At 37.3% G+C, this 11,178-nt stretch overlaps 1 protein-coding gene across 1 annotated transcript; it reads right to left on the bottom strand.

The window, feature by feature from the left end:
- Positions 1 to 1,741: 1,741 nt before the first annotated feature.
- On the bottom strand, positions 1,742 to 8,126 carry LOC123681304 (leucine-rich repeat-containing protein 27-like). Its single transcript, XM_045619630.1, has 5 exons — positions 7,741 to 8,126; positions 5,742 to 6,080; positions 4,417 to 4,696; positions 2,752 to 3,061; positions 1,742 to 1,876 (listed from the first exon to the last, which is right to left on the bottom strand). Exons 1-5 carry the CDS (start codon positions 8,015 to 8,017, stop codon positions 1,808 to 1,810), a joined length of 1,275 nt encoding a protein of 424 aa, XP_045475586.1. The 5' UTR covers positions 8,018 to 8,126; the 3' UTR covers positions 1,742 to 1,807.
- Between the last annotated feature and the right edge of the window lie 3,052 nt (positions 8,127 to 11,178).

Consider the following 11,178-nt stretch of genomic DNA (forward strand, 5'->3'; position numbering starts at 1 on the left):
GACGTTTTGATTGGTTAAAATTCAAACATTTTCACCTTATTCCTCGTGGTCACGTGACCCAGGGCTCAATCTTTTTCTCTCTAATGTTGAGTCAATGCTCTGCACTGTAGGACTGATCAAGAGAGCATCTTTGTATTGTTAGATCATTATAGCTAACAGAAGGATTCGGTTTGGGCAAATATTAACCTCGATACCTTTTTTGCAAGCCTCGAACAGATAAATTGAGTTGTAAGAATTCAGCTTCTTAGCAGGTTCTTCATTAATTAGGAAAATAAGATTTTTCTGTTAATATCGTTCGAGTAATTGATGAATATTTCACCTTTTCGATGAATTACTAATGGCCAGTTGCACCATTTGCCTTACTTTCTGATTTCTCTTAAGAAATCAGAAAGTAATCAATGTTTGAATTTTTTATCAATGTTTAGGCAAATGGTGCAACTGGCCATAATACTTACCTAGTCTATGCATAAACGACCTATATTAGTGAACATATATATTCATAGAATATTTAGAGCAATGAAAATTTGATATCCAACAGAATTTGAAATAGAGTGACCACTGTAACGATGAGCGCGTGAAAGCTGCTCACCTACTCTTTAGGAATTACTGAGCTAAGTTGAAGAGGTCTTTATGGTAGAATTTTCGAAGAAGGTTGAAAAATATGGGAATTATATAGTGAAATTAATGAGTGCAGTAACTCGATGATAGTTGTTTCATATCATAGGTATGTCTTATGGTAATAAAAAAGGATCAGGAGCCGATTATTTAAAAAGCACCACATCAAATGGTGAAACTCTTTCTATCGGCTCTACCGCTAAGTTGGCATTATCTGTCCTTTTGAAATTTGTTTTCGGTGCTCCATTGCAACAAATTATTTTGGGGTTTTTTAATAAGAGACTTCAAATTTCTAGAATTCATACGTTTGAGGTCTCAATTGTGCCGATTTAGTTTTTGTACTGAACAGACATCTGAAACTTTGCTCTCCTGATAACTCAAGAAAATATTGATTCTATTAAATTAGTCACCCTTGGAGATCACATTACTCTATATAGGTATAAATGAGGTCTCCAAGAGTGCAATTGGCCCTTAAAGAAACGTTTGAATTGAGCTCAAAACCTCCAGTCTTTACGTCAGTGCCTTGTCCATTTTTGAGCGCTCGTTCCTCGAATAAATCATTTTTCTACTTGTCAGCCGGAAATTGTATCAAATAAGGCAATAATGATGAATTTATTCTGTCTGTCCGAAAACACGAAAGCACGTTATGCTTTCCTTAATTTGTCCAATTTAATTCAATCGTATTTATCATGATAAAGTTATACAAATATGAAATTGATTAATCAAGAGACACTTTCAACTAGTTTTTCACAATTAATTTTATTTGACTTCAATAAAATATTGATATATTGATGGAATATGGTTTTTAGTCACTGATCTCATTTGTGGTATTATCATTGCATGTGTAGTGACTCTGTCTGCCCGAGAGGTGGCAGTATGGGCTTCGTTCCACTCTTTAATGCGGTCCCGGCGGGTTGAAAGGAGCCGCCGCGTTGCAGCAGAGTCACCTCCCCACGATGGTGTGGGAGGGTGACTCAGGCAGAGATCGCTGGATTTCCTATCTAAAGAGTCCACCAGTGATCTTGATCTCTCAATCCCTTGAGAGAGGGCGCACTAACGATATTTGGCTCGAGAAAGTCTCACCAAACATGATTTAAAAACGATATTTCAGTTTTATTTGAAAAAATTTTCAGATATAAAATTTATTAAGTATAAAATAAAACATACATCAGCAACGAAGGTCCAAGATTATTCAAACAGTCGAAACAGATTTATCATTCATATCTTGCAAATTCTGAATTCTTTGTTGTAATCCCATAATCTGTAACATGAAAAAAAAAAAAGAATTATAGAGTTGATATAAATGAACATTGGAGAAATTTTTAAGTTTATAGTGTGAGTGTCAAAACGATTTCGGAGAAACTTCAATTCTCAGCACTAAGGTGTATCACTCACACTAATCCATTTTCATCATAGGGTACAGCCTTAGACTATACACTGTGTCCGTAAAGTATGGAACAAATTCATTTTTAGCTAAACAGACCATTTTAAGAAATAATCCTGAAACACGTCGATTTTTTATTTTAATTTACCGTATTTTGAAATAATAATCTAATATACAGGGTGAATTAGTTTCGAGTAAGTATTTTTGATAATATTGTTAATTTAACTAATAAAGAATGTTACGCGTTACTTTATGAGCACACACAGAACTATTGTATGTTTGTCCATCCTGTTCCAATTGGAATCAACATGTGATAAATTTTTGGAATCAGCTCAGCTAGAGTAATTGGAAAATTGAGACAAAATGGGGGTGTCCATTTAAAAAAAATGACGGTGACGTCATAACTCGAAAGTAATTCACCCTGTATATTAGATTATTATTTTAAAATACTGTAAATTAAAATAAAAAATCTACGTGTTTCAGGATTATTTCTTAAAATGGTCTTTTCAGCTAAAAATGAATTTGTACAACTCATTTATTTTAACAATGGTGTGACTTCAGCGATAGAGTGTAAATGGGAAATGTTGAAAGATCTATATATGTTAGATAAGAAAGGATTCATAACACCAACTTTAGATATTGCCCGGCTTTGTGAGCTTTTTTTAAGGTGGATTCAGTTGGCATCTCGGATTCGCCATTCGTGACGTCATGCGATTGCCGAAACAAACATACTAGAAATTAGATGATCGTACCGTTCTTATCTGTTTTGCCGCTTCTTCAATGTCCGTTCTTGGGGATTGGTCTTTTTCACACTGGATCTCCAATTCTTTCAATTGATTGACCAACTCGCCGATCAGATTAGGAATATTTATCTCTTTCGGAGTGTTTGTTCCCCTTTGAATGAATCTGTCTAGTTCTCGGTTCAAAAGATCCGTCCTTGAATCCATCGTCATGTATTCTTCTTGAACGTCGTATGGCGGTTTTGGCAAGTCTTGAGGACTGACATATCGTGGACTCTCCTGTTTCTTCTCCTCTCGCCATTTTTTTAGGCTCATCAAATTTCTGAAACATTGACAAATTACAATATAAATATAGATCCATTCCTGAGCAAGGAGAGGCTTAAACACAGCTATGCCCATGTTGACGCGCTTCCATAATCGAAATCCTAGATAATTTACGAGGGATATACCCTTGACTGTCCACAATCCCAGTTCTCAGAAAGAATACCATCAAATGGTAAACATATGCTTCCAAAACCACGCTGGGGACTGGCGCTGGAGTATTCGGGACTGGTACCAAATGCTCAATATCGCTAGGCTGCTGTCTAAGTGTCTTTCAGGCAGAGATACTTGCATTAGAAAGATGTGTAGAAATTAACCTAGCTAGAAACTATCAGAAATGTGATATAGCGATAAATTTTGATACTCAGGCTGCAATCAAAGCACTAAGCTCACATATCATCGATTCTAAGATGGTATTGGAGTGCCGAAGAAAAATCAATGAAAAATAACAAGGTCTTTTTAATCTGGATTCCCGGCCACTCGGGAATCCAGAGGTAATGAAGAGGCCAACACACTTGCCGGAAAAGGAGCACAAAATCCTTTCATCGGCCCGGAATCTTTCTGTGGCGTAGACAAATGTACCTATAAGAAAGAGTTTCAGGAGAAGGAAGAAATCGAAAGAGAAATACTCTGGCGGAATCTTCCTAGTTTGGATCACTCCAAAAAGTTTTTTTTAAACTTTGACTCTACGAAATCCAAGAAATATCTGGATCTTAGTAAAAATATGCTACACCTCCTCACTGGATTCCTCATAAGGCATTGTCGCTTTAGTAAACATCTCATGAGAATGGGTCTAACAGAAAATGACGAGTGCAGATTCTGTGGGGAGGAGGAAGAAACTCCGGGTCACCTGGTGGCGGAATGCCTCGTCGTCGCTAGCCAACGCAAAACTTGCTTTTGACACAAAACTTGTAGAAGTGAGGAATTAGCCTCCCTGAAGCCATTCCAGATATTGGAGTTCATTAGAACTCTGGAACTGGAAGGCGAGCTGTAAATCACGATATGGAGAAAATAGCAATAGATCATTAGGTCGCAGTGAGACGGAATCTCCTTAATTAAATCTTATCTAATCTATTCTTGACGGCTACAGATTTGGAGATTTTAAATTCAATGAAAATGAATGCGTAATCATCTTTATTTGAATACACTGTTCACTATACACACTCTACAAAGACTCAAGACTACAGTCAACAAAGTAATGAGAACCAACGTGAATGCCAACGTCCATAGTGGATCGGGACCAACACAATATTACCCTATTAGGTGTTTTTGACAAAGTCATATATTTTGACTCAAACATTCCCACTTCCTCATGGTAAACACCCAGATTCATTAAAGTTCTAATTGCATACTCACTTCTCCTGTTGCAGTATCTTTTCTTGCTCGTTCAGTATCAACTGAAGTTTCTCCATCCAATGTTGTTTCAGTTGCGCGTCAGAAATGCTGTGAGGAATATTTTCCTTTTTCTCCTTAACATGTCCCTTCTTGTAGTAAGACTTCAGGCTTATCTGCGAGGGTCCTTTGGTAATCTCATGAACTATTTGCTTATCGTCTGGCAGTTCTTGTGAGGCTTGAATCGTCGTGGCTATCTCTACGTCTGACATACTGGACGACTCATCCACTGGCCTAGACAGACCTGAACATATTCTACTGATTTGTGGTTTACGTATGTCATATAAAGAACAAAGAAATATTCTGTCACATGCGAAATTACTTTTTCCCTAACCTAATGAAGGGTGTTTTTTTAGAGCTATAGAACTTCAAATTGCAATAAAACAACGATGGAGTATCCGATTGACATGAATTTTATTTATCCGCAAGATAATCTTGAGGCATTACATTTTAAATATGATTTTTGGCATATGACTGCCACGGCTGGCTCGGATGTAGTCCAATCTGGACGTCCAATTTTCGATGACTTTTTCCAACATTTGTGGCCGCATATCGGCAATAACACGGCGAATGTTGTCTTCCAAATGATCAAGGGTTTGTGGCTTATCTGCATAGACCAATGATTTTATATAGCCCCACATAAAGTAGTCTAGCGGCGTTAAATCACAAGATCTTGGAGGCCAATTCACAGGTCCAAAACGTGAAATTAGGCGGTCACCAAACGTGTCTTTCAATAAATCGATTGTGGCACGAGCTGTGTGACATGTTGCGCCGTCTTGTTGGAACCACAGCTCCTGGATATCATGGTTGTTCAATTCAGGAATGAAAAAGTTAGTAATCATGGCTCTATACCGATCACCATTGGATGTAACGTTCTGGCCATCATCGTTTTTGACGAAGTACGGAACAATGATTCCACCAGCCCATAAAGCGCACCAAACAGTCAGTTTTTCTGGATGTAACAGTGTTTCGACATACACTTGAGGATTAGCTTCACTCCAAATGCGGCAGTTTTGTTTGTTGACGTAGCCATTCAACCAGAAGTGCGCTTCATCGCTAATGGACGTAGTGCGCGATACGTATTCCGCACAGAACCATTATTTTCGAAATGAAATTGCATTATTTGCAAGCGTTGTTCAGGCGTGAGTCTATTCATGATGAATTGCCAAATCAAACTGAGGATAAATCACTTGACAGCTGTTAAATCAGTCGCCATCTTGAACAGTAATGCCAACTTAAAGTTATATACCTCGAAAAAAAAACACCCGTTATTACTAAACCTCACTCACTTGTTATTGTTATAATCGGCGCCCTTTCAGGAAATCTACGTTTCGTCTTGACCTTCTTCGATTTCGTCGTGGTCAACGCCTTAGAATACCTCTCCTCAATATCACCAGTTTCGTTGCTCGCGTCGGTATATAGAGACGTTTCTGAAGACCTCCTGGTGTTCAAACAATCGGCATCAGGTCTGGAAATCGTGTCGGCCTCTCCTTCCTTCGAATTCTCGAGCAGATAGCGCTCTTTCAGATATGCGCAGATAGCTTCTGATCCCTCATTTATTACGGACCTACTTGGATATATCAGGGGATTCATGGAGACGTGTAAAACTCTCAATTTCGGAACCAAACCTGTCGAAACAACAACAAAAAATATTATCTGTATGGTGTACGAAAATGGTATCACCTATCCTACGTGTAGTTAGTTATATATATTGGCGAGGTGTTATCAATAAATTTTCATGGTTTGGTAAAAAATTGCGTTTCATCCCGGGACCACTGATTGAATCACCAGTTTGGCAATTCGGTGGTCCTTACCATATACACCTCTCATCTCCATAGCGGAGCGTGGTGACTTTGCCGTAAAACGGTTAAGTTTAAGTCTCTTAGGCTAGCAAAGAGCCACCACAATATCTTAAATAGATGAAATTTGATTCTATTTGGAAAGAGAGTCCATAATCCCAGTTCCTAAAAAGAATTCCATCAAATGGTTCTAAAACCACGACGGGGACTGGCGCTAGAGTACTTGATACTGGTACCAAATACTCAATTCGTTAGGCCGCTATCTAAGTGTCTTTCAGGCAGAGATACTTGCAATAGAGAGATGCGTAGAAATTAAACTAGCAAGAAACTATCAGAAATGTGATATAGCGATATATTCTGATAGTCAAGCTGCAATCAGAGTACTGAGCTCACATATAATCGATTGTAAAATGGTATTCGAGTGCCGAATAAAACCCAATGAAGTAGGTAAGAATAACAAGGTTTTCTTAGTCTGGGTTCCTGGCCACTTAGGGATTAGGTTAATGAAGAGGCCAACACACTTGCCAGAAAAGAAGCATAAACTCCTTTCATCGGCCCGGAACCTTTATGTGGTATAGGCAAATGTACCTACAAGAAAGAATTTCAGGAGAAGGAAAAAACTGGAGGAGAAACACTCTGGCGGAATCTTTCAGGTTTGGATCACTCCAAAAAATTTCTTCGAAACTGCAAGATCCAAGAAGTATCTGGATTTTAGCAAGAATATATTACAACTCCTCACTGGATTCCCAACAAAGCATTGTGGCCTTAGGAAACAACTCATGTGAATGGGTCTAGCAGAAAATTACGAGTGCAGATTATGTGTGGAGGAGGAAGAAACTCAGGATCACCTGGTGACGGAATTGCTCGCCATCAGTAGCCAACGCAAAATCTGCTTTTGACAAGAAACTTGTAGAAGTGGGGAATTAGTCTCCTTGAAGCCATCCCAGATACTGGAGTTCATTGGAACTCTGGAACTCGAAGACGAGCTGTAGATTACGTTATGGAGGGAATAGCTTTGATGGAGGGCACAATAGACCATCAGGTCGCAGTGAAACTGAACCCTCTCAATTCTGCCCTCTACTATGAACAATATTACCCTTTGAAGCTGGCGATTGAATAGAAGTGGTCTTCATTGGTGAATGGGATAGAAATCAGGACAAAACCAGTTCGCACACATTTTTTTGACGCGCTGGATGCTTCGGAAGCTGGGATGTTCTTATTCATCCACCCAAGAGGGACCTGGGCAATCTGGTACCATCTGTTCCTGTCTGAAAATTGGTTGTCCAAGTTTTTTGGAAATAGGAACAAATGCTTCTATTTGAAGGATATTATGAATTTGGAATCTCGTTGGTAGAATAGAACAGCGCATTGAAACTTAAATTGGATCATTGTAAAAAAAAAATTATAAATAAAAAATAACACGAAATTACTTCTTCCCTAACCTTAATGAAAGCTACAAGCATATTTTCTGCAAACTAAGATAACTCACCCAATTCATTTGGAAGTTTCTCCAAGTAGTTGTTGGAAACCAGCAAATTTTCCAGATTTTCATGATTTGCAATGCTTTTCGGAATGCACCTTAGTTTGTTCTTTCTCAGATCGAGCCAATTCAATTTACTCAAAATGGTGAAAAAATCATCTGGTAGGTATTCAATGGAATTGTCTTGCAGATAGAGCATCTTAAGATTGAACATGCGGAGAACATCTTCTGGAATTTTGGTCAGTTCCTCTTCGGAATGGTCTGCAATGATATCGTATTCAGTCATGATGTTTCACTGGGAGCATCGATGTTCTCGATTCGCTAGAAAAATTGTATGAGTAATTTTGATTACGATTTGATGTTTCGTTCCCTTCATGTCATGCTTCTGTCTATATGGAGGTAAAAGTTGTTAGTTATAGCAACCGTGGTAGCTATGTTACGTATCGACCAAATAACGTTAATTGTTATATTCGAAGAGCCTTTGATTGATCGATTGAATCCATAGAGTAATAAACATAGATAGAGGGAGTATACGCAATTTTACATGTCCCCAACATGGTTAATTTATGTTGTCGGATCGTGATTTATTTTCAAATCCACAATTTTACTATATCGTTATGAATGTATATTTTATTGAAAGAAATATATTTATTTGAGTGATTTTCAATTAAATATGCAAATTTGAATATTTGGAATCCGATATTTTCATTAATTTTCGAATTCATAAAAAGCAGAATATTTATTATTTTCTGTATCTAAGTTCTGTATCTAAGGTATGGCAACTTTTACTCTCCTAGTGTCATAGGTTGTTTCACGTCGTTTGGCGCGCTTGAAGTTTGTTTTCTGAATTTCTGATATATTAAGGTATTTATTTAAATATATTTTGAGTGAATATAAAACGTTGATTCACTATAAAACATAAGAAGTGCATTATTTCTGGAGAAATGCGCGAATCGAGTGAAATATCGTATCTCTGATATGTTTTCATTTCCGCGCGCTTCATATCAGATTTGATAGTTCATGTTGGAGACAAAATTTGCTTACTGAAAATGACATATGCTCCCTCTATCTATGTTTATTACTCTGAGGATTGATTACAACCTGTTTATAATGAAGCTGAACTATCTGTTCATAATGAAGCTGAACTATCTGTTCATAATGAAGCTGAACTATCTATTCATATCGTACGTTCAGTTGGCGTATGCGCCAACTCGAGATTACATTTTTAAGAAATTATTCACTTTACAAGACTTTACTAGTGTACCAGGTGATTTTTTTAAGTTGAACCAATCAAAAATTTCGAAACGGAAACATTTTATGGAAATATGTTTGATTGTCCCAAATTTATTGTCTAGTGAGAGATCTCAGAATCCATTTGAGCTAGAAAAAAAATAATGGCACATTTTAGGACTTGATTTTCAAGAGAATTAATTAAGTGGAAACCGCAACCTCACAAATTCAACTGTTTTCATGCTATAACAGAAAATCTGAAAAGTTCTCATAACTTCTTTTTTACTGGTTCCATTAACATAAAACAAAAACATTTTACAGATACTTTTTTCAGTAGAATTCATTGATGTTATCATTTGTTTTTCATTGCAAGCAGCTTTGAATTTATAATGAAAACTTGTATCTTTTTGAATGTAAACCATAAAAATTTCTTCAAAATAAAATCCCTTATTATCCCTTTTCAAGAAGATATAACAAGATTTATTACTTTCTTATCAAATTATAGAAATCATCAAAAGTTTCAGTTTCACACGGCAAAAGTTCCTATCTATTATAACCTGTGAACTTCAGATAAATAAAATATTCGGTGGCCTCCAAGTTCCCCGGATTTAACACCTTCAGATGTAGTGCTGTAATTTCCCTCCATATTAAGATATCGTAACAAGAGTAAATGTTCAGACAATATGAGGCAACATAAGAGTGTTCGTAAACATTCTCGGCAATTAAGAGGGGTTACCACCAGGTGATTTTTTGGTACCCATTCATTTCCCCTCTGGCGCTCCTGCGATGACCAAACTTTGTGCGGTGTACGAAGTTGTATAGGGTGTTTTTTTCGAGGTATATAACTTTAAGTTGGCATTACTGTTCAAGATGGCGACCGATTCAACAGCTGTCAAATGATTTATTCTTAGTTTGGTTTGGCAATTCATCATGAATAGACTCACGCCTGAACAACGCTTGCAAATAGTGCAATTTCATTTCGAAAATAATGGTTCTGTGCGGAATACGTATCGCGCACTACGTCCATTAGCGATGAAGCGCACTTCTGGTTGAATGCCTACTTCAACAAACAAAACTGCCGCATTTGGAGTGAAGCTAATCCTCAAGTGTATGTCGAAACACCGTTAAATCCAGAAAAACTGACTGTTTGGTGCGCTTTATGGGTTGGTGGAATCATTGGTCCGTACTTATTCAAAAACCATGATGGCGTTCTCGCCATCATCGTTACAGTCAATGGTGATCGGTATAAAGTCATGATTACTAACTTTTTCATTCCTGAATTGAACAACCATGATGTCTAGGAGCTGTGGTTCCAACAAGACGGCGCAACATGTCACACAGCTCGTGCCACAATCGATTTATTGAAAGACACGTTTGGTGACCACCTAATTTCACGTTTTGGACCTGTGAATTAGCCTCCAAGATCTTGTGATTTAACACCGCTAGACTACTTTCTGTGGGGCTATGTAAAGTCATTGGTCTATGCGGATAAGCCACAAACCCTTGACCATTTGGAAGACAACATTCGCCGTGTTATTGCCGATATACGGCCACAAATGTTGGAAAAAGTCATCGAAAATTGGAAGTCCAGATTGGACTACATCCGAGCCAACCGTGGCGGTCATATGCCAGAAATCATATTTAAAATGTAATGCCACGAGATTTTCTCGCGGATAAATAAAATTCATGTCAATCGAATAATCCATAGTTGTTTTAATACAATTTAAAGTTCTATAGCTCTAAAAAGAACACCTTTACAGTTTACATTCACTGCATCTTCTTTCTTTTTTCGAAGCAAATAAGTAGTGGGCAGTACTGTACGACGACCTTCACGAAATAATAAGTTTACCTCTTTTGCAATGATCTTCAGTGAATTTTCCTTCACGAATACTCTATTTTTTTTTGCGCAAAACGATAAGTTACCAAAATTTTTATTTTTTTTTTCATTCGCATTTGAAAATTGAAAATATTGACCTTCCATAATGTAGATTATTGTTCAAAGAAATTTTGTGAAAACCCCATAAAAATCACTGGTTGTAATAAGAAAAAATCTCTAATTTCGTTTTGAACTGAGCAGTCACGTGGTGGTATTCCTTCTTGATGAGAAATATAGCTTGCAGGTAGAATCACTAGAACTAATAAAAAAGTCGAAGCAGGTGTAAAACAACGTTTACAACACTGGAGTCTACTACTCCCTCGATTCCTAAACTCTAAAAG

This window comes from Harmonia axyridis, chromosome 5, assembly GCF_914767665.1.
Source record: "Harmonia axyridis chromosome 5, icHarAxyr1.1, whole genome shotgun sequence".
Classification (NCBI taxonomy): Eukaryota; Metazoa; Arthropoda; class Insecta; order Coleoptera; family Coccinellidae; genus Harmonia; species Harmonia axyridis.

Excerpts from the sequence above, each read along its gene's own strand:
- LOC123681304 (XM_045619630.1), bottom strand. The coding sequence starts at position 8,017 with ATGACTGAATACGATATCATTGCAGACCATTCCGAAGAGGAACTGACC. Across the intron at positions 6,081-7,740 it reads GAAACTTCCAAATGAATTGG|GTTTGGTTCCGAAATTGAGA; the intron begins GTGAGTTATCTT and ends TTGTTTCGACAG. Across the intron at positions 3,062-4,416 it reads AAGATACTGCAACAGGAGAA|AAATTTGATGAGCCTAAAAA; the intron begins GTGAGTATGCAA and ends TCAATGTTTCAG.